General features: G+C 54.8%; 1 protein-coding gene across 1 annotated transcript; it reads left to right on the top strand.

Moving 5' to 3' along the window:
* Positions 1-4778: 4778 nt before the first annotated feature.
* Positions 4779-11898, top strand: RIIAD1 (regulatory subunit of type II PKA R-subunit domain containing 1). The gene is made up of 5 exons (XM_002715548.5): positions 4779-4927; positions 5373-5449; positions 10070-10116; positions 11188-11315; positions 11792-11898. The coding sequence occupies exons 1-4, from the start codon at positions 4844-4846 to the stop codon at positions 11256-11258; spliced, it is 279 nt and encodes a 92-aa protein (XP_002715594.1). The 5' UTR covers positions 4779-4843; the 3' UTR covers positions 11259-11315; positions 11792-11898.
* Positions 11899-23107: the final 11209 nt, after the last annotated feature.

Below are 23107 nucleotides of genomic sequence, written 5' to 3'. Positions count from 1 at the left end.
CCGCGTCGGTTTGCCGGCACCCCCTGCTCCCCCTCTGGGGGGGTTGTGTGTACAAGTGCGTGGGCAGGAGCTCGCGCTCACTTGTAAGCTCCTTGAAGACCGGGGCTGGGCAGAATTCAGCATCTGACTGTTCACAGTGTCTAGCACCGGGCACGGTGGCTGCTTTGACAAACACTTCATTCGAGGAACTCCAGAGGGCCGACGGTTCCTGGTCCTGCGGGAAGAGCCACAGCCATGAAGCTGGGGGCGGAGAACCCCACTGGCTCCTTCACTTGCTTCTGCTTTTGATAGGTTTCTTGAGTGGAACTCTAATGGAGGCAGGCAGCAAAGAGGAGCTGGGGAGGGGGAGCCCATGGGGGCGCCATGATGCCCCTAAACAGCTATCCTGTGGATGACCCCCACAGTCCATAATCTGAAGGGAATCTGACCCCTGCCCGCACTGGGCCCACTCACCTGGCTGCAGGAGGCACCTGCTGGCATGCAGCCTCCTGGGGCCACAGGGAACCACCCTGGCTCTCCCACAGGTGCTTACTGACTGGGGTCCATGCACCCTTCCTCTGTCTTTCCCTTCTTCACCCCAGCATGAGGCTGATGTCTCCATGGTGGTATTGGGGTCTCCAGGATGTGTCCTTGTGGAATCCCTGAGCACTCAAGGCAGGCAGGTCCCTCTTCTAGAGGTGAAATAATAACGCACTTTTATGGCACTTACAGGGTCCCAGGCACTGTCCCAAGTGCTTCAGACTTGCTCCTTCCACTTTCGCCACCACCCTATGATACAGGTTCTGGCCTTATCTCCAACCACAGATGGAGAAACTAAGGTTCAGGGAAATTAAATAACCCGCCTGAGCCCATGCAGCAGAAAGGAGGCAGAGCTGAGGTCGGAGACAGGCAGCCTGGCTCCTGAGTCATGCATTTAATTAGAAATTTTATTTGAGAGGCAGTGGGGGGGCCGCAGGGGTGGGGAGACTCAAGGCAAGCCCCCCCACTGGTTCACTGTCCAAATGCTCACGTCAGCCATTACTCTTGGGTATGGGGCAGTGTCGAGCCTGGTCTTTCCTCCCCTTCAGTCTTTGGGGGAGCTGTTGCTGGTGAGAAATACTCCTTCCTTCTATTCCTGGGGTCCCTCTTGACCACCAGCCATCCTCCTTAGCCTCGGTTTCTGTGGCCTGGAGCTACTTTCTGCTCTGTGCCTGTGTTCGAGTGAACATGTGTGTGCACTTTGTTACACTTCATCCTGCGAATTCTCAGGTCGGCCCGGTAGGGTGCCCTGAGACGGGGTGGGATGGGGGAGGTGGAAGATGTGATGGCGGTGGTGGTGGTGGGGGGCAGGGTGTCAAAAAGTAAGAACACTTCTCCAAGTTAACTTTTCCCTCATCTGCCCCACCCCCACTCTTCCTTCTTGGCTTCTAATCTGATCTCGGTATTTATGGAGATGCTAAACAGATCACGCCCTCTGAGGAAGAAGGGGAAGACCCCACAGCCCCGCTGATCTCATTACTCTGTGTCTTCTCAGCAGATCTGCCGCCTTGCTGCTTGTTCAGGCTTGGGGCTAATCATATTAATTGAACTATTAAACAGTCACAAAAATGAATTACAATGAGTTCCCTTCATTCCTCCCTGTCAGTAATTGGGGAGACAGCAGGGGATAGTGAAGTGCCTCCTTCTCTTGGCCTGAGATCCCAAGAGCGGAGGTGTCGGGGAGCAGAGAGGCAGGGTTGGGGGTAGAAGACCCTCCTCGCTGAGCGACTGTGGACTCATCTCTGAAGCTCTTCTGGGCCATAGGTGATGGGAGCCCGGTCCGGTAGTGATGAGGAAAAGCTCTGTGGCCCAGAGGCCCATCCTGGGCCCTTTCTCTCCAGGAAGAAACTTGAGAAACGAGGGCCTGGAAATGAAGCTGCCAACCCTAGTTCCTGCAAGAGCCTTTCTCTGCCCACCCTCCCCAAGCCCGCCCTCTGTCTTACTTCTCCGCAGTCAGGTTTTATGGAGCTGCCCTCCACACACACAGTGACTGGGAGTGGGTGGGCCACCTGCACCCAAATCAGAGCGCCTAGTTCCAGGCCTGGCTAGTTCCTGCTACAACGCCTGGGACATGGTGGATAACGGCTCGAGTATTTGGGTTCCCGCCACCCGCACAGGAGACCAGGATGGAGTTTCTGGTCTAGCCTTTGTTGTTGTGGGCATTTGGGGAGTGAAACAGCAATGGAACATCTCTCTCTTTCTCTCCTACCGTAACTCTGACTTTCAAATAAATAAATAACTTAAAAATAACAAAAAGCAAGAGAGAGAGAGAGAGAGTACTGGCTCGACAAAGGGAGAGCTGCATTCCTGGTTTCAGATTCCTAGGAAATGAAAAATGTTGGATAATGGGGATATTTGCGAGAAAGGGCAAAATATGGTGGTATAGGTAGGCAGAGTGTTTAGTTACCAAACTCCTGCTCGCTTCACTAAGGGAAGACTTTCATGGCAGACTTAGTGAGGGTGCAGAGACTTGGTTGTGTGACTTTCCTGCTCTCAAGTGGCTTCTACTTCAAGTGGGACGGTGACAACGGCCAGCACGGTATGTACTAGCAAGTACTGAGAGGCCGTCAGGAAGGAACACGGGCCTCTCTAATACATGGGCCTTTGGGCCATCCGGTGTACCCCAGCAACAAATGGATTCTGGAAACACGGAGCATCATACACTAGCCACAGAAGGACACCAGCTGCTTCTACATGGGAGTGGGAACTGAGAGCCGTGAGTGCATGCGAGGGCAGAGGTCAGCCAGTCCAGATTCCTGCACTGATACAATGCAAACCACATACGTAATTTTTGGATTTCTAGTAGCCACATTAAAAAAGTAAACAGAAACAAGTGAAATGGCTTTTAACAATACATTTCCCTCTCTCTTTTTTAAGATTTATTTATTTTGAAAGTCAGAGTTACAGAGAGAGAAGAGACAAAGAGAGATCTTTCATCTGTGAGTTCACTCCCCAGACAGCCAGGGCTGGGCCAGGCTGAAGCCAGGAGCCAGGAATTTCATCCAAATCTTCCACGTGGGTGGCATGGGCCCAAACACTTGGGCCATCTTCTGCTGTTTTTCCTAGGTCATCAGCAGGGAGCTGGATCTGAAGTGGAGCAGCCAGGACATGAACGGGCACCCATATGGGATGCCGGTGTTGCAGGCAGTGGCTCCACAATGTCAGCCTCCAATGATACATTTTATTTAACTTGATATATTCAAAATACTATTTCTTTTCTTTTTTAAAAGATTTATTTATTTGAAGGACAGAGATACACAGAGAGAGAGAGACAAAGAGAGAGAGAAAGAGAGATCAAGATCTTCCATCTGCTGGTTCACTCTCCAAATGGCCGCAACAGCTGGGGCTGGGCCAGGCAGAAGCTAGGAGCCAGGAGCTTCTTCCGGATCTCCCACATGAGTGCAGGCACTTGGGCCATCTTCCACTCCTTTTCCCAGGCACATTAGCAGAGAGCTGGATCAGAAGAGGAGCAGCCAGGAACAAACCAGCTCCCCTATAGGATGCCAGTGCTGCGGGTGGAGGCTTAACCCAAGCCACAGCGCTGGCCCCCAAAACACTGTTTCAACGTGCAATCAATATATAGATGATTGAAACAGTTTACATAATTGTTTTCATACCAGCTCTGCCAAGTCCAGAGTGTGTTTTACATCCCTAGCATATGTAACACTCACAGCCACATTTCAAGTGAAGAGCCACAGGTGGCTTGTGGCCACCCTGCTCTGAGGGTTCCACCACTGTCACCTGGGGCAAGGGCAGGATGTGGCAGGGGAGCAGGAAATGTGTGTCTGGCTAACCTCTGCTCCTGCAGGAAAAACATCACCGGTGACAGATGGCAGCTTATCTCCCTCTCACTCTATTACCTCTCTCTTTTAAAAAAACAACCAACCCAGATGGGGTTGTTGGCAGGAGGCTTGTAGCCCACTCCTTAATTTATCTGTTGGTTCCTCCCTGGCTTGGGAACTGCCTGCATTTTCACTTCTCTTCCGAATGCAGAGTGGGATTCTCAGGCAGTTTTCTTGCTGCCTGGGACAGCTGTTCACACATCTGAGAAGGCAGCCTCCCTTTCGGCTCCATTCCCGCAGCCTCTGGGAAGGGAAGCTGGGCGCTGCCTCTGCGGGGGCACGCAGCACACAGCCCGGCGCCTGAGCGCCCGCAGGCTCCTGCCCTTTCCAGCCGGCTATTTTCAGCTCTCTGGCTTTCTGTTTCGCTGGCCCTTCTTAATTGGACACTAGGAGAACAAATCTTGAAGATCAATTGCCTTTTCCCTCCCCAGTTCAGTCGGGAGTGTGAGAATGTATGAGGTGCCCAGGGTAAGGAGAAAATTAACCCACACCAAAACTCAGTCCACGAGGGCAAACTCTGGGAGATGTCCCCCAGGCCGTGGCCAGCATCCTCAGGGCCAGACAGCTCTTCCTTTGCAGAACTAAGTTCCCGCCGAGTCCTGGCTGGGGACAACCCAAGGGCCGACTTCTGGGCCCGTGGGAAGGCGGAAGCCTTGCTTCCTCCAGCTTCTGCCCAGGTGAGAGTCGGGAACCAGGTTCTGGGAGACCCTGCCTTGGGACCCCCATTCCCTGTTTTGCTCTAGACCTGGGGGGGGCAACTCTTTGGGGTAGGGTGGAGTCCCTCCACACTCGGTGAAGCCCAGCCACCAGCCTTCACACGCGGGGACCGGGCTTTCTCCAGCGCTGCCCCAGGGTCCCTCCTCCCGGGGGGCTCCCCGACGACGCCCCCCACACCCTGCCCAGGACGGCCGGACTGGGGGAGGGGGTGGGGGCGGCGGGGCGGGGGCGGGGCCGCGGCCGGTCGCCCGGACAACCGCGACAAGATGGCGACGCTGCCGAGCGGGCTGCTGGGGCCCGAGCCCGGGCTGCTGAGCCCGGAGCAGCTGGAGAAGTTGCGAGTCTTCAAGGTGGGTACGCCCGCACCCCCGCAAACCTCCGTCAAAGTGCGGCTCCGCTAGGACCGGGGTCCCCCCGGACGGGTAGGAGGGCCCCCGAGAGCAGGCGAGCAGGAGCCTGTGCCTGGGGGCCGGAGGGGGGTGCTAGGGAGGCCCCCGGGACCCTGCACCGCGGGCGGCCATGTGGACGCGCAGGAGGAGCTGAAGCAGGGGTCCGGCCCGAGAAGCGGGTAGGAACTACCGCCGGACACATCAAGTTAGAAACAAGCCAGGACCGTGGGGGTCCGACTCGGCTCAGGCCCCTGACCCCCAAGCAAGAGGCGGCCGGCGGCGCTGAATCCCCTAGACCCGGGCTGTAGCTTCCGAGCATCTGGGCTCAGAGCTGGGCCCCCTTCACACCTCCAGGCTTGGGAACTGGGTGTCTCGGGGAACGGACCCTTTGCTCTTGTCCCCCCAGATTGAGACTCGGATTGCCAACGAGAAGTACCTGAGGGCCCACAAAGAAGTGGAGTTTCTCATCAGTGGTTTCTTAAGGTGGGTGGTTTTCCAGCCTGGCTTTGGGCATCTTGGGAGAAACTGGACCGGATCTTGTTGGGGTTAGAGGAATATAAATGCCCCCTTCGTGGTTGGTTTGCCCCCAAATGCCTGAAAGGGCTGGGGACTGGGCCAGGAGCCAGGAATGCAATCCGGGGTTGCCCCTTGGGGTGGTAGGAACCCAGTTACTTGAGCCATCACAGCTGCTTTCCTGGGTCTGCATTAGCAGGAAGCTGGATGGGATGGGGAACCTCTTGGTGTAACTGCTAGCCTATATATATATATATATATATATATATATATATATACATATATATATATATTTCCTTAAACACTCCCTATTGCTTCCAACTTCCTTAAAGTTGGAAAATATCGTAAGATTGAACTTTTTATTTTAATTATTATTTTTTATTTGAGAAGCAGAGTTATATATAGAGAGAGATCTTCCACCCACCAGTTCACTCCCCAAGTGGCTTCAACAGCCAGAGCTGGGCCAGTCTGTAGCCAGAAGTCAGGAGCTTCTTCCAGGTTTCCCACACAGGTCCAGGGGCCCAAGGACTTGGACCGTCTTCCACTGCTTTCCCAGGCCATTAGCAGGGAGCTGGATTGGAAGAGGAGCAGCCGGGACTCAAACCGGTGCCCATATGGATGCTGGTGTCACAGGCAGTAGCTTTATGCGCTATGCCACAGTGCCGGCCCCTTACCATTTTTCCAAGTGTAGGAGACTCAGAGGGCAGATAGGAGAAGGAAATGGGAAACTAAAAGGTACCCAGTTCTCTGTGAAGGTCAGGTATATTTAGGCCAGGGGTAAGGCCTGGGCGAAAGGCAGGGTGGTCTGTCCGTTTCAGACCTGGGGATGATGCCATCACTTGTTGCAACTTTTCTTCTACAGGAAAATAAAGAATCTTTATATTCCTATCCTGGGGAGTTTGCAGCCCAAGTTAGGAGTGGTTCCAGCGGAGAAATTGAGGATGGACGTTAAAAGCCTGAATTAAATCACCATTTGCATTATTCACAAACACCTGGGGTGGTGAATGAGGAGGGTGTTGTTGCTTTTTCAGGAGGAGACCGGTGTCTGGGCCTGGCTGCTGCTGGACACCCTCGGACCCCTTCCCCTTCCTTCCTTGGCCCCCCCAGGCCAGGCAGGCCTCCATGCTTTCCCTTCTGGAGTCCCTGAAGTACCCCACTTGGAGCCCTCCTGGCCCCTTTGGGCCTTTCTTTTTCGGGGTGGAGCTGGGGAGACAGGTAGCATTTGAAGTTTGAGGGTTTCCCTGTGTGTGTTTGCTGCTGGTGGTGTTTCCTGTGCCTGTTCCAGAATGAGCCAGAGTCAGCCACACATCTGAACCCGATGCTTCACGTGGTCCTTCCTGTGAGAAAGGAGGCGGGGGCAAAGAGGACCGAGTCCCAAGCACTGTGCCTGTGCTTTGGTTTTTGATTTTATAAGATTCATTCATTTTTTGAAAAGCAGAATTAGAGAGAGAGACAGAGACAGAGAGAGAATCTTGCTTCTACTGGTTCACTCTCCAGATGGCCTCAAGGACCAGGGCTTGAAGCCAGGAGCCTGGAACTCCATTTGGATCTGCTTCAAGGATGACAGGGGCCCAAGCACTTGGGCCATCTTCTACTGCTTTCCCAGTTAGCAGGGAGCTGGATAGGAAGTGGAGCAGCTGGGACTTGAACTGGCGCCCATATGGGATGCTGGCGTTGCAGGCAGGGGCTTAACCTGCTGCACCACGGTGAGAGTGGTTTTCAGTTCTGCAGGGCTCTGCTCATGACTCACACGGAACCCAGAGACGCGCTCAGCTTTGCTTCAGGATGTGAACTTCCCACGGGGGTTTTCTGGATCCTAATGGTTTGTGACCATTCAGCTACAGCTGTCCAGCCTGTACTCATAAACAATGCACAGAGCTCCTACTACCTTGAATTTTGGACCTGAAGAATGGGAAAAGTCACAATCCATTTTAGGCACCTAGAAACGTTTCGGGGTGCAGATGTGGTAGCTGGGTGTGAGCCTGTGGAAAGACTGGATTAGATGTTTCCGCAGGTTCCCAGGCGCACGAACCTTCCCCAGACCCAGCACCGATCACATGAGTCCTTGGCCAGAGTCTTCGGTGGCTGCACAGCCACCGCCTCTCTTGGTTTGTTTTTAGCATCTCTTGAGACATAATGTACAGAAAAGTGACATATCCCAAGCTGGGTGGACTTCCACGCCTGACTTGTGGGTGGTCCCTTCCGGTGGGGCCCCCCAAAACCAACCCTAGGTCTCCTGACTTCTCCACTGCAGGCTCGTCTTGCCTTTTAACGTAACTGGCAGTCTACAGTATGCACTCGTTTGTGCTTGGCTTCTGTTCAGTATCCGGAAGACCTCACTCCTGTACAGTGTCCCACTGTGTGACTGCAGCACATTCACATACGCATTCCTGCTGTCTTTGGAGTTGAGGACAAGCGTCTGCCCTGGCATTCAAGGCCCTGCCTAACACAGCTTCCTTTGCTCCCTGTTCCTTCCTGCACACGCCCTTGACTCCTGCCAGGCTGCACTTGGATCATCCCACTGACCATTCCTTGCGCGCTCTCATGGATGCTGTGGGTACAAGGGTGGCTGCAAGCCCGTTCTAACCCTCAAGCAAGGCGCAGTTTGTAGAGCCTGTGTGGCTTCCTTCCTGCGGGGCCCCTCAGCCCTTGTCTTGCCTGTGGAAGCCCCTGTGCCTCTGCGTGCCTCGCTGACGCCAGCCGTGCTCTTCTCCTTGGCTGTACCTTCTTTGAGATCAGCCTATATTTTATCTTAAAAAAAATCAATCCCTCATATGTAATGCAGTTTCTTTTTTAAAGATTTTATTTATTTGAGAGGCAGAGTTAACAGAGAGAGGGGGAAGCAGAGAAAGAGAGAGGTCTTCCATCCGATGGTTCACTTCCCAAATGGCTGCAACAGCTGGAGCTGAGCCAATCTGAAGCCAGGAGCCAGGAGCTTCTGGGTCTCCCATGTGGATGCAAGGACCCAAGCACTTGGGCCATCCTCTACTGCTTTTCCAAGGCCATAGCAGAGAGCTGGATCGGAAGCGGGGCAGCTGGGACACAAACCAGCACCCATATGGGATGCTGGTACCACAGGTGGAGGCTTAGCCCACTACCCCACAGAGCTGGCCCCATAAATTAGTTATTTATACATAACTTGTGCTTGATAATTATCAGCTTGAATCAAAGGAGAAGGGGAGCAAAACTTTTTTTTTTTAAGATGTATTTATTTATTTGAAAGAGTTACAGAGAAAAGGAGAGGCAGGAAGAGAGAGAGAGAGAGAGAGGTCTTCCATCCGCTGCTTCACTCCCCAATTGGCTGCAATGGCCGGATCTGTGCCAATTCGAAGCCAGGGGTCAGGAGCTTCTTCTAGGTCTCCCACACGGCTGCAGGGACCCAAGGACTTGGGCCATCTTCTACTGCTTTCCCAGGCCATAGCCAGGATCTGGATTGGAAATGGAGCAGCTGGGACTTGAACGGGTGCCTATATGGGATGCCTTACCTGCTATGCCACAGCGCCAGCTCCAGCAAAAGTTTTATTTTAAAAGATTTTATTTGAGAGGCAAAGTTACAGAGAAAGAGAGAGAGACAGGTCTTCCATTTGCTGGTTCACTCCCCAGATGGTTGCAATGGCTAGAGCTGAGCTGATCCGAAGCCAAGAACCAGGAGCTTCTTCTGGGTCTCCTATGTGGGTGCAGGGGCCCAAGGACTTGGACCATCTTCTACTGCTTTCCCAGGCCATAGCAGAGAGCTGGATCAGAAATGGAGCAGCTGGGATATGAACCGGCGCCCATATGGGATGCTGGTGCCGCAGGTAGAAGCTTAGCCCACTATGCCACAGTGCTGGACCCAAGCAAAATTCTTAAAGGCTGGGGGTAGGGGCTTCCTGGAGGGTCAGCCTTGGCCAAGAGCACAAGAAAGTGGGGCCGTTGGGGTGGGGCAGCCCATAGCCAAGGGACAGAGAGCAGAGACCGCCGCCTTTGCAGGCCCGAGTTCTGGGCCCGCTCTCTGTTTACTGTCTTTATGAACTTGGGCAAATGATTAACCTTCGAAGGTTAGGTTTCTTCATTTGTGAAATGGGGACATTACCTGGACAGCGTTTATGAACATAGTTTATGAACCATAAAGTTCTATGCGGTATAAGAGCATAGTTCGGTTCCCAGGGCTTTGGGACTGCAGGTGTTACCAAGGTGTCTGTCCTCTGTGCCCTTGGAAGCCATCTTTTCTGTCGGCCCAGCCGCCCTCGCGTGGGAATTCCTGCCTGCGCCTCCTCAGGACACCACAGGGTTGTGCGGTCTGTCCCGCTGCGTGTGAGCACCGTGCCCAGGCACGTGCCTCTTCATCTGTGCTTCCCACCCTGGACGTGGTTCTGTGAAAACGCTGCCCCCAGCCTGTTAGTAATGAGGCCAGTGTCCTAGCTTGGTTGCCACTTAGGGCATTTTGCGCCTTGCCTGACATCCCAAGTTGGAGGAACATGGCTGTTGAAAGGGGCTGGGCCATCAGACGTGGGCTGTGTGTTGGCTCCCAAGGTGGCTGTGTCTCGGGCTGATCAGCCACAGGCCTTAACGCCCACTCTCCCTCCTGCCCTGTCCCTGAATGTGTTCCAGGGAAATGTTTTTGAAGAGACCAGACAACATCAGAGAATTTGCGGCAGGTGAGTAAGGCGGCGGCAGTGCCGGGTGGCAGAGAGCCGGCAGTAATATTGGGAATTCAGCCTGAGTGCTGCTTCCCCAGAGGCATCCCCTGGCTCCTCGGGATGAGACAGGACCTGGGTGGAGCTCCCTCCCGGTGAGGGCGAGGAGTTCAGTGTCTGAGGGAGCGCGCTGGCCGCTCCTCGGGATGAGACAGGACCTGGGTGGAGCTCCCTCCCGGTGAGGGCGAGGAGTTCAGTGTCTGAGGGAGCGCGCTGGCCGTCCTCGTCCCGCACACCTCGAAGTGCGTTCTATGCCCTGGTTGTGCACTAGCGGCACCTGGGAGCTTTTTAAAAATGCTGGTGTTCAGGCTCCACCCCCAGAGGTTTCTATTTAATTAGCCTGGGGTGGGACCCAGCATCCACAGTTTTAAAGGCTCCCCAGCTGATTCTAATGGACTCTGGCTGCCCGAGATGGCTTAAGGTCAATGGTATTTAGCAGGAACGGCTGGGCTGGCAGACGTCTCGGGGCCCGCTGTGTCCCCACAGCGCATCCGACTGCATCTCGGTACACGTGTGCTGCCACAGCAGATGCTGCCTCTGATGCACATCCCGCTGGGTGCACAAAGCCCCTCCTGCCAGCATCCTGCGGGAGCCTGGCCCCCTCAGAGAGCGTGTACGCAGAGAAGGCGTGATCGCTCGGAGACGGGAGCTGGCAGGCTGAGGAGACGAGAATAATACTTGGCATTTACTTGGGCCCCAAGAAGGTCTGGAAGCAGAAAGCCCAGAGAATCCCTGAGCTGTGTGACGGCTCCCCATGCGTCAAGCAAGCAGACCGGCCAGCGCTCAGGGTGCAGGGTGCAGCGGGCGGGCAGTGGGCGCCAGCCGGTTGAGCTCTTCTGGAAGGCTCAGAACTACTCAGCTGGGCCAGTGACCACAGGGATTTGCCATGACTGCTCATGTTCTGTCGTCGGGGGCCACCGGCGACCTTGCTGCTAGGACCAAGCCAGCAGCACTTCTAGCAGAGTAGGCTGCCTTCCTCCCAGTCCCCTCCCCTGAGTGAAGATGATTTCTTCTCTTTGATTTCCATCCCAGATTATTTCACGGATCCAAGACTTCCCAACAAGATTCACAGGCAGCTAATTAAAGACAAGAAAGCAGCTTAATTAGCAGAATCGCGATGCTCAGCTGCTGGGCGAGGCCAGCCAGGACCCAGCCTCTGGGTGGGTGTTAACCTCGCTTACAGCCAGAGGCTGCTTTATCCGTCGTCGGCGTAGGAAAGCAAGCGAGTGGCGCAAGTGCGACGTGCGATTTAGTTTTCTTGACTCTATTTTGGGGGATTGGGAGCTGGAGCGAGGCCCAGGGTTGGTCTCGCAGGAATCCTGATGCAGCGATGTGGTGACGAGAGTGGGAACGGGAGCGGTTCAGGGGTAGAGGGGACCAGGATGGGAAAGGGCCCTTTCTCTGTTGGCCCCGTGGGGGGGGGGGGGCAATTTCCCCAGTGGCCTCTTGGATTGGGTGCCATCCTACACCCCTCACCATCAACCCAGCCTGGGCCAGGATTTTCGGGCGGGATGACCCCTGGAAGCATTTTGAAGGCTGGGGTGGTTTGTTTATTCTTTCTTTCCTGCGTTCACTTACCCGTGTGAGCGTGAGGGAAAGGCCACACGGGTTCAGTGGAGCCATTTCTGTTTTACAGGGTCTTCGGGGAGCATGAGAGCCTGTTGCCATCCGCGTGGGTTTCCAAGCTGCCTTGGGCTCTGTCTGCTGTCTGGGAGGCTGTTAAAGATCCTCCTTAAAACCGCCCTTCCTGCGCTCTGTTTTATTCACTGGAAGGAGGAGGACATCGGGCGGGTGTGGGCGGGCTCTCGCCTCACTCTGGCTCCTTAGATGTTTTGTTGGCCGCCAAGGGCCTCCTGCTGTTCCCACACTGGCCCCTCACTCCCGGGGCCAGCAGGGTGCAAAGAACCAGGGTGGGGCTCGGAGAGGAACAGGAGCCAGGGGACCACTCCCTTTGCCTTCTCCAGGGCTACTGCAGGGTGTGAGGTGCTGACTCACTGTCTTCCTTCCTTCCTTCCTTCCTTCCTTCCTTCCTTCCTTCCTTCCTTCCTTCCTTCCTTCCTTCCTTCCTTCCTTCCTTTCTTTCTTTCTTTTTTAAGATTTATTTATTTATTTGAAAGGCAGAGTTACAGAGAGCAGGGGGTTGGGGGGGGGGAGAAAGAGGTTAGTCTTCATCCGCTGGTTCACTCCCCAAATGACCACAATGGCCGGAGCTGCACCAATTCAAAGCCAGGAGCCAAGAGCTTCTTCCGGTCGTCTCCCATGTGGGTGCAAGGGCCCAAGGACTAGGGCCATCTTCTACTGCTTTCCCAGGCCATAGCAGAGAGCTGGATTGGAAGAGGAGCAGCCAGTACTTGAACCGTCACCCACTTGGAATGCTGGCACTGCAGGCGGTGGCTTTTCCTGTTACGCCACCGCGCCGACCCCCACTGTGCTTCCACAGGGGCAGTGATGAGAGACTGGGCTGGAAGGACATCGAAAGATGAGACTTGGAAACCCATTGAGGGTCATGAGTCTGCAAAGCTGAAACGTGACCCGTGCACGACTTGGAGGTGGTAGATTGTGTTCTTGAGGGTGGCAGCCACAAACTGTCCATTTGACTTTTCAGCTGGAAGGCAGGGGCATGGACCAGACCACCCCATGAAGTCCTTCCCAGGCTTGGGAGGCTGAGGGGCGTCGGTGTTTCTGCCCCGGACTCTGGCCTCCACAGTTCACTGGCTCTCCCGAATAAAGCACCTCTCACCTGGGTGTCGGTATCACCATGGCAACAGAAGCACAGAAAAGCAGGGGTTGTATTATTTTTCTTTCCTGTCTGCCTGCCTGGCTCCCAGTAGTGGAGAGGGCAGCAGAACAGGGTATTGGAAGAACTGCTGTACCTACGCCGAATCGGCGAGGGGATAGGGGTGGATGCTTCCGGAATCACTTGCAGCGATGGCACCGACGCCGAGATGCCCGTGTGCAGAAACCAGACAGCGCCTTCAGCAGAAAACACGCATCCTGAGCACCTGGGCTGCGAAGGGTCGGCTGAGGCGCGCGGAGCCTTTCCTGGGAAGAGGCCTGCCACAGTGCAGGGACAGTCATCAGGTACCGCAGAGGACCAGGTGCACTGGCAAGAGCCGGGCTCAGAAGCAGAGCAGGAGGTTTTATTTTTTTAAGATTTATTTATTTGAAAGTTAGAGAGAGGAGGAGACACAGATCTTCCATCCTCTGGTTCACTCTCCACATGGCTGCAACGGCCAGTGCTGGGCCAGGTGGAAGCCAAGAGTCAGGAGCTGCTTCGGGAGCTCCCTTGTGGGTGACCCAGGTGGAGCTCCAGCCTCCTAGCTTTGGCCTGGCCCAGCCAGGGCTGTTGAGGCCTCTGAGGAGTGAATCACTGAATGGAGAATTCTGTGTGTGTCACTCTGCCTTTCTAGGAGATGAAAATAGATACAGTTGGGGTGGGTGCACTCTGTGGTTAAGGTGCCACTCGGGATGCCTGTATCCCACGTGGGAAGGCTGGGGTTCGATGCCTGCTTCTGCTTCCAGTCCAGCTTCCTGCTAGTGCACTTCCTGGTAGGCAGCCAGTGCTCAAATGCGTGAGCCCCTGCCACCCACAGGGAGACCCGATGGAGCCTGGCTCCTGGCTTTGGCCTGGCCCAGCCCCAGCCATTGTGGCCATCGAGGGAGTGAACGAGTGGATGGAAGATCTGTCTCTCTGTAGCTCTTTCAAATGTATATATATATTTTTAAAAATGAAGCCCATTTCAAAGGCTTCCTGAGTGGAGGAGGGGTGGTGCTTGTACTCTGTGCGAGATCCGCCCTAGTGCGGGTGGGCCGGGAGGGCAGGCCTGCCGTGCGGCGGCGTGTGGCCTGGAGAGGTGCGCTCCTTTCCTCCTGTGACCGTGCCACGCTGAATTTCTCACTAGACTGACAGCTCCATGAAGACAACAGCCAAACAGCAACTTAATTTGTTCACTCTTGAAGCCCTGGCTCCTGATTGTGTCTGGCAAACAGCAAGTGCTCCGTGGGCATTTGTGGGGAGAGCACATGCATGCATAATTGAATGCTGTCATATTCCTGTCCTGGAAGTAGGCGCGTCGGAAGGCAGGGGAAGTGCACCAAGACTGCCTGGCTGTGAGAAGGAAGTGCGTGGGAGCTGCTACGTGATGCTTGAGAGCGGGTTTCCCCGGCAGGCCCGGGGAGGGGCTGGGTGGGCAGAGCCCTCCGCTGGCCAGGATGGTGGGGGCAGGCCTGTGTGCCGCCCCACATCCTCACGACCCCCTTCTTCCTTGCTAGCAGAACTCGACGTTTATTGAGGGCAGCAGTGAGTTCCGCCCCAATTAGTGAATTGCATTTGATCTAGGCCAACTGTTAATAATGACATTCCCTGAATTCCCAGCCTGCCTTGCAGTTAGTGTGGAGGGGGACAGATGGAGTCCACCCTTTTCTGATTTGGAGCTCTATGTGATGTCCGGAGCTGAGCAGCCATCTTAAGATGACGAGGTAATGAGGGTGAGGTGAAAGTGACAGAGGGAAAGATGGGAAGAGCCTGGGCTGAACAGCACAGCAGGTGCTAACCTTCCGACTTCGTGGAAGTTGAGCGTGGTGACTCTCACCTGTCTTGATGTCAAGCCACAGTTTAAAGCCTGCTCCACCACTTACTAGACTTGGCCTTGACCAAGTCGATGTTGTTGAACATTAGGTTTTCCATCTATAAAACAAGACCTGCCAGTGCTCACCCTCAAGGGTGGTTTGGATCAGAGAGGAACATCGGACAGGACCTGGCACATGGGAGGTGTGAAGAGTGCTGGGGTGGGGCAGTGAGATGAGCAAGCAGGAGAGGAGGTGGGGCACCCACCCAGGGCTTCCACCTCCATGGCGTAGGCCCGGGAGAGCCAGGGAAGACGTGTAGGCCGCGAGGGCTTCATGAAGAGCGAGACGGTGGGGAGGACGAGTCGAGGAGGCAGTCGGGATGTGGCACAGCCTGCGGGGGACGATCACGGTCCAACGGCCACCCCAGCTGCACCTGTCACTTCTTTTTTAAAGATTTATTTATTTGAAAGACGGAGTTACAGAGAGGCAGAGAGAGAGAGAGAGGTCTTCCATCTGTTGGCTCACTCCCCAAATGGCTGTAACAGCCAGAGCTGGGCGGATCTGAAGCCAGGAGCTTCTTCTGGGTCTCCCATGCAGGTGCAGGGGCCCAAGGGCTTGCGTCATCCTCTGCTGCTTTCCCAGGCACATTAGTAGGGAGCTGGGTCAGAGGTGGAACAGCCAGGATTTGAACGAGCACCCACATGAAATGCCGGCACCACGGGCAGCTTTACCTGTTGCGCCAAGCACCTGTTCCACCTGTCACTCCTTAGCCTTTTTGCTGACTCTCCTGTCTGCTCATTAGTTAAGTATGGATTCAGCTACAAGTAACAGAAAACCCAGCTTGTAGCAGCTTCAGCCAGCGGGGTCACCATGCTCGCCTAATTAGAAGCATGGTGGGGGGCCGGTGCTATGGCGCAGCAGGTTAAGGCCTTGGCCTGAAGCACCGGCATCCCATATGGATACCGGTTCTAGTCCTGCCTGCTCCTCTTCAAATCCAGCTCCCTGCTATGGCCTGGGAAGGCAATGGAAGATGGCCCAAGTCCTTGGGCCCCTGCACCCATGTGGGAGACTCAGAAGAAGCTCCTGGCTCCTGGCTTCGGATTGGGGCAACTCTAGCCATTGCGGCCATCTAGGGAGTGAACCAGCAGATGAAGACCTCTCTCTCTGTCTCTGTCTTTCTCCCCTCTGCCTCTCCTTCTCTGTGTAACTCTGACTTTCAAGTAAAATAAAATCTTTTTTTTTCAGTATTTTTTTTTTGATAGGCAGAGTTAAACAGTGAGAGAGACAGAGAGAAAGGTCTTCCTTTTCTGTTGGTTCACCCCCCAATGGCTGCTGCAGCCAGCACGCTGCGCTGATCCGAAGCCAGGAGCCAGGTGCTTCTCCTGGTCTCCCATGGGGTGCAGGGCCCAAGCACCTGGCCATCCTCCACTGCACTCCCTGGCCACAGCAGAGAGCTGGCCTGGAAGAGGAGCAACCGGGACAGAATCCGGCGCCCCAACCGGGACTAGAACCAGGTGTGCCAGCTCCGCAGGCGGAGGATTAGCCTAGTGAGCCGCAGTGCCAGCCCAAAATAAAATCTTAAAAAAAAAAAAAAGGCATGTTGGCCAGTAGGACTGAAAGGCTCCGATGTAGCCAGCACCCATGCCGGGCCTCTTCTGCCTCCCCACGCTGCAGGCCTCCGTGGCTAAGAGGGCTCTGGCGCTCCCAGGGGCATTTCCCTATTCTGCACAGGGACGAGGGCTGAGCGCCACACTAGCTGACTCTTGATCGTTTTTATCTGTAGAGAAAAGCTTTCTTGGAAGGCCAGACCAGGGCCACCTGGCCCATCCCAAGCTCAGCAGAGACCTTGAAGGGAGCAAGGACAGCCGTGGGGCCGGCTCCAGGGCAGCACCTGCAGCACCTGCACTCCCCGATTCTTCCTGACTCACAATGTTTCCAGAAACCTCGATCAGAGATGCCTAAAACCCTTCCACGGTCTCCCAGGGGGTGCAGGTCCTCACAAGAGCCCCCTCCCCATCCACTTTACGCCTTTGAACTGTGCCTGATTTCCTCGTGTCTGCAGGCTGAATGGGCCCGGCGGGCATGGTCTGTGCCCCCGGGAGTGGTCTGACCACACAGGCCTTGCTCTTCTCCTGCAGCAAGTGTAGAGGTGGCGGCCGCAGGCCCTGAACCTGGGCTGGCAGAGGAGAGGCAGGAGGACAGGAAGGGACTGCCGGTGATGCTCAGCTGTCTTCTTAGCGAATGCGACTTCCTAGGACACCTGCCTCCCCAGCATCTCCTCGGGCGGGCGGGGCTGCGCCTCTCTGAGGGAGGCTGGGAACCCGGCATGGAGGCTTCCCACTGCCTTCCCAGCGATCTGGGCTGGTCTTCTCGTGGCCAGTGTTGTGGCACAGTAGGCTAAGCCACTGCCAATGATGCCGGCATCCCATATGACCACTAGTTCTAGTTCAAGTCCCAGCTGCTCCACTTCCAATCCAGCTCCATTAATGCTCCTGGAAAGCAATGGAGGGGCACCTCCACCTAGATGGGAGACCCAGAAGAAATTCCTGGCTCTTGGCTTCAGCCTGACCCAGCTCCAGTCAGAGAGAGAGAGAGGGAGATGAGGGAGATGAGGGAGGAGGGAGAGGGAGAGGGAGGAGGGAGGAGGGAGAGGGAGGAGGGGGGAGGGAGAGGGAGGAGGGAGGAGGGGAGAGGGGAGAGGGGAAAGGGGAGAGGGAATCTTCTATCTGCTGGTTCACTCCCCAAATGGCTGCAACAGCCAGAGCTGGGCCAGGCCAAAGCCAGGAGCCAGGAGCCTCACCCGGGTCTCCCACAGGGGTGCAGGGGCCACACAGCTGGGCCATCTTTTGTTGATTTCCCAAGGGCATTAGCAGGGAGCTGGACCAGAAGCAGCCAGGACTCTCCATGGGCACTCAGGTGCTCTGATGTGGGCTGGCAGGTGGCGGTTTAACCCACTGTGCCACAATGCTGCCCCTGGGACAGAGACAGTGTGTGAATTCAAACCAGAAGATGTCCACTAAATGTGCCACTGGGTCCCAGGTGATAGTAATATGAATCGCTTCTGTAGGCTAGGTGGGCGTGGTGCACACTGCCCATGGACCCGGCTTTCCAGGAGGAGGACTGAAAGGAGGGCGGAGGAAGAGCAGTGGTTGGGAGGAGAATCAGGGCCAGGGTGGGCCCTTGTGATCTGACACCTTCCTCTCTTCTGTTTTATTTTTAGGCTAGAAAACTTGGAAGCCTCTTGGAATTGTTGCCCAGATGGGATCTGACATTCTGAGGGCACAGCCATAGGAATCAGGGGGCCACGAGCAAGCCTAACTCTGCCACCGAGGGGCCCAGAACCACAGCTCTGTGTCCCTGTCCTAGCCCAAACTGAAGCCGGAGTTCTCACCCTAGCAGGACTGCCTAAGCCTGGGGCGGGGAGCCGGGGCGGCGCCTTTGGAAAGCAGGGCGCTTGGTCTGGCCAGGCCGGCCTCTACTGCCCTCTGCTGGGCGTGGCTGCGCAGCACAGGCAGCGCGTGGCTGCTCTGGCCCTGCGTGGGAGGTGTGCAGGTGGGAAGAATGGCCTTCCTGCTAATGCATGTCCAGGGAGGCAGCCAGTGCTCCAATGCTTGGGAGACCCACATGGAATTCAGGCTCCCGGCTTCAGCCTGCTCCAACACCAGCCGTTGTGGCCATTTGGGGAGTGAACCAGCAGATGGAAGATGCCTCTTGGACTCTGCTTTTCAGATACATTTTGGAACACACACACACACACACACACACACATTTAAAATCCATTTCTGGATCTGGCTTTCTGGCGTAGCTGGTAACACCACAGCCTGCGACGCTGGCATTCTAGCTGAGTGCTGGTTTGTGTCCCAGCTGTTCCGCTTTGGGTCCAGCTACCTGCTAATGTCCTGAGAAGGTGGCAGAAGATGGTCCAGTGTCTGGGCCTCTGCCACCCACGTGAGAAAACTTCTCAAATTTACAGATGCCTGTACTAGAAAGTTTCTGGGGACAGGACCCCGGTGGGAGGGAGTGCAGCAGTGGGGGACAGTGCCAGCTTTGATAAGGACGACGGAATTGGACGGCAGGCAGTGCCTTGGAGAAAGACAATGAAAGCCTGGGAGAGGTGATCACCAACTCCCGGCTAAGCAGGAAAGCTCAGGGCCCTCCTTAGCGACTTACAGACACTTGATTTCCTGCGTCTAGAGGACCACAAAGCTGGGAGCAAGGGCCAGGACTTGATTACAGCAAAGAGTAGCAGGGTTCCAGAGAAACTATTCGCAACTCTGGCAGGTCTGTTGGGAGGGAGGGCGACCCTGGAACATGGGATAAGACACTAGGGTTGATGCTTTTAAAATGTTTTAAAAGATCTATTTATTTATTTGGAAGAGTTACAGAGAGAGAGAGAGAGAGAGATCTTCCATCCAACAGTGGACTGGGCCAGGCTTCATCAGGGTCTCCCACGTGGGTGTCAGAGGCCCAAGCACTTGGGCTACCCTCTGCTACCCTCCCAGGTGCATTAGCAGGAGCTGGATGGGAAGTGGAGCAGCTGGGACTCGAACTGGTGCCCGTATGGGATGCCAGCATTGCAGGCTTAACCAGCTGCTCCACAATGCTGGCCCTCGTGCTTTAAAATTTTTTTTGAATCCCCTAATTCTCCTTCACTCTGGGCCCTGAGAAAGTGCTTGTGTCTTCCCATTAGACTGTCACCATTTCCTTGCCTGCTTCCTTGGAGACCTGGCCTGCCTCCTCTCCTGACCTCCACGCCAATAACCAGGATTAAGTCCCATCAGAACCTAGCCCACACCCCCAAGGAGGAGCTGAGCACTAGAAGACCCAGCCAGCTTGCACGGGCTAGAGAGGGAGTAGCCAAGCAGGCATGCTAGGAGTATGTTCTAGTGAATCAGAAAACCCAGCAACCACTGTGTTCCATCAGGGAGCCCAAAGGATACCCCATTTACCGCAGCGATCCGGAAGCTGCCCTAAGATGGCTGCCCGCTTCACCGGGCAGCTCAGCGCCGCCCTTCACTGCAGGCCAGGCCTGACACAGAGCATGCTGTCCTAGAACCAGGCCCACAGGTGGAGGGGGCGGGGCAGAGTCACTGCACTGTACACTATCCTGAGAGGCAGCCAGGGTCTCACCGGCAGACAGCTCTGGGATCATCTATATGGAGCATGGCTTCCTTGGGACAGCATAAAGGCATCGGACAAGGACCCTGTTCAATCTGTACACTACAAAGAAACCAGGGATGGCTGACAGCAAGTGTGAGGGCAGCTGCCCTGATCAAAAGTTACAGTTCCTTGCTCTTCCTGCCCCTGAGCCGGGTTTAAAAAGCTATCATGTACCTTCATTGAAACCCACCAACTTGGAATAAATAATCTGGTGAGCTTCCCAGCTGTTTGTCACCACACGATCTGCAACGTTTCCATTCCACTCACAAATGCCCTGTGCCTAGGGGGCCAGCCTACACCATCTGGTAACCTGGTGAGATCCAGCATTAGCCTCTCTCTACTAAGAGCTCAGTGATGTCCCAGTCGCAACTTGAAATCAGCTACAGAGCGGCTGTGTGCACCATGGAAACTGGCAGATGCTGCAGGCCACGCTCCCTCCCTGCCCAGAGCTGCCGCTTAGCTCCCCAGCACATCTCTGCTCATTTTCATTTGCAGTCTCTGACCACAGCGCTGGTCCCTTGCAATCACTGATATTTTGTCTCTATAGTTTTAAGAATATCACATACAGAGGCCGGCGCTGTGGTGTAGCAGGTAAAGCTGCCACCTGCAGTGCTGGTATCCCATATGGGTGCTGGCTCGAATCCCGGCTGCTCCACTTCCAGTCCAGCCCCCACTAACATGCCTGGGAAAGCAGCAGATCATCCAAGTCCTTGGGCCCCTGCACCCATGTGGGAGACCCAGAGGACGCTCTAGGCTCCTGGCTTCAGAATGGCCCAGCTCTAGCCATTGTGGCCATTTGGGGAGTGAACCAGCAGATGGAAGAGACTCACTCTCTCTCTCTGCCTCTGCCTCTCTCTAACTCTGCCTTTCAAATAAATAAATAAATATTCAAAAAAAGAAAAAGAATGTTACATACAGGGGCCAGGGCTGTGGCGTGGCGGATTAAGCAGTCATTTGCAGCACTGGCACCCCATATGAGTGCTGGTTTGAGTCTCAGCTGCTCCACTTCCAATGCAGCTCTCTGCTGATGTGCCTGGGAAAGCAGCAGAGGATGGCCCACCCAATCCTTGGGCCCCTGCACCCATGTGGGAGACCAGGAAGAAGCTCCTGGCTCCTGGCTTCAGCCTGGCCCAGTCCTGGCCATTGTGGCCATTTGGGGAGCGAACTAGCAGATGAAAGATCTGTCTCTCCCTGTTAACTTTTTTTTTTTTTTTTTTTTTACAGGCAGAGTGGCAGAGTGGACAGTGAGAGAAAGAGACAGACAGAAAGGTCTTCCTTTACCATTGGTTCACCCTCCAATGGCCGCCATGGCTGGCGCGCTGCAGCTGGCGCACCGCGCTGATCCGAAGGCAGGAACCAGGTACTTATCCTGGTCTCCCGTGGGGTGCAGGGCCCAAGCACTTGAGCCATCCTCCACTGCACTCCCTGGCCACAGCAGAGAGCTGGCCTGAAAAAGGGGCAACCGGGACAGAATCCAGTGCTCCGACCGGGACTAGAACCTGGTGTGCCGGAGCCACAAGGCGGAGGATTAGCCTAGTGAGCCACGGCGCTGGCCTCTGTTAACTCTTTCAAATAAAAAAAATATTTTCTGGGGCCGGTGCTGTGGCGTAGTGGGCAAAGCTGCTGCCTGCAGTGCTAGCATCCCATATGGGCACCGGTTCGAGTCCCAGCTGCTCCACTTCCAATCCAGGTCTCTGCTGTGCCCTGGGAAAGCAATGGAGGGTGGTCCAAGTCCTTGGGCCCCTGCACCGGTGTGGGAGACCCAGAAGAAGCTTCTGGCTTCAGATTGGCACAGCTCTGGCCATTGTGGCCAGTTGAGGAGTGAACAGCGGATAGAAGACATCTGTCTCTCTGTCCTCTCTCTGTGTAATTCTTTCAAATGAATAAATCTTTAAAAAGATGTTGTGGGGAGCAACTCGGACTAGACTAAGTTACTGGAATTAAGACTTATTCTGTGCATCTGCTCTCCCACAATATGGCGCTGGGAGAGAAGAAAACAGCTTCTACACAGCTGCCTCCAGTTCAACCAATAAACTGTAGGACTTGCTCCTGATTGGAGGAGAGCAGCGTACTCGGCGTGTGGGCAGCCGAGTTAGGATTGGCAGAGGAGGACTATAAAGGAGGAGAGAGACGGCATGCACCAGGAACATCTAAGGGGAACATCTAAGGGGAACATCTAAGGGAACACCTGTGCAGCCCCCGAGAGAGCCGGCCTGCGGTGTGCCGCTCCCCTGCGGAAGTGGGGAATGTGGCAGGGGGAACCGCCCTTCCACGGAGGTGGAAGGGACAGTAGCCAACCCGGGAAGAACTAGCAGCAAACCCGGGGAGGGCCGAGCAGACGAAAGAACAGCGCAGGGTCCTGTGTCGTTCCTCCACGAAGACGGGGAGCGACAAAATGTGTTTTTTTTTTAAATGTTTATTTGAAAGGTACTGTACAGCATTAATGAATGTGGCTCTATAGGTTTTGAAATCTGGTAGGCTTGTGCCTCATACTTTATTCTTTTTCAAAAATGTTCTAGCGTTTCTAGTTCCTTTGCCTTTTCATATAGCTTTTAGAAAAATCTGGGGGGCTGGCACTGTGGCACAGCAGGTTAAAGCCCTGGCCTGCAGTGCCGCCACCCCACATGGGCACCACTTTGAGTCCCAGCTGCTCCACTTCCAATCCAGCTCCTTGCTAATGTGCCTGGAAAAGCAGCAGAGGATGGTCCAAATGCTTGGGCCCCTGCATCCACTTGGGAGACCCGGAAGAAGCTCCTAATCGGCTCAGCTCCAGCTGTTGTGGCCATTTGAGGAATGAACCAGCAGATGGAAGACCTCTCTCACTGTTTCTACCCCTCTCTCTTTTTTTTTTTTTTTAATTTTTTGACAGGCAGAGTGGACATTGAGAGAGATCTACCCCTCTCTTAACTGCCTTTCAAAAAAAAGTATATATCTACCAAAACTTTTAAATAACTTTAAAAATATATTTCTAAAAGCACAGTGACAGAAAGGAAGAAAGAGAGAAGATAAATATCTTCTACCTGCTGGTTCACTCCCCAAATGACCAAATGACTCACAGCCAGGCTGGGGCAGCCCAATGCCCACACAGAAATTCCATTCAGGACACAGAAATTCCATTCAGGTCTCCCATGTGCATAGCAGGGACCCAAATACTTGGGTCATCTGTTGCTTCCCAAGTGCAGAAGCAAACAATAGGAGTGGAGTTGCGATTCTGGACTGTTTT

Source organism: Oryctolagus cuniculus, chromosome 7, assembly GCF_964237555.1.
Source record: "Oryctolagus cuniculus chromosome 7, mOryCun1.1, whole genome shotgun sequence".
NCBI classification, from domain to species: Eukaryota; Metazoa; Chordata; class Mammalia; order Lagomorpha; family Leporidae; genus Oryctolagus; species Oryctolagus cuniculus.
Note: the sequence above shows the minus strand (reverse complement) of the source record. Positions and strands in the feature narration are given on the sequence as shown.

What these genes read in the sequence shown, in the direction of transcription:
- RIIAD1 (XM_002715548.5), top strand. Translation starts at nt 4,844, where the DNA reads ATGGCGACGCTGCCGAGCGGGCTGCTGGGGCCCGAGCCCGGGCTGCTG. An exon ending in AGAAGTTGCGAGTCTTCAAG is followed by an intron (nt 4,928 to 5,372) that starts GTGGGTACGCCC and finishes TTGTCCCCCCAG; the next exon opens with ATTGAGACTCGGATTGCCAA. An exon ending in CTCATCAGTGGTTTCTTAAG is followed by an intron (nt 5,450 to 10,069) that starts GTGGGTGGTTTT and finishes AATGTGTTCCAG; the next exon opens with GGAAATGTTTTTGAAGAGAC.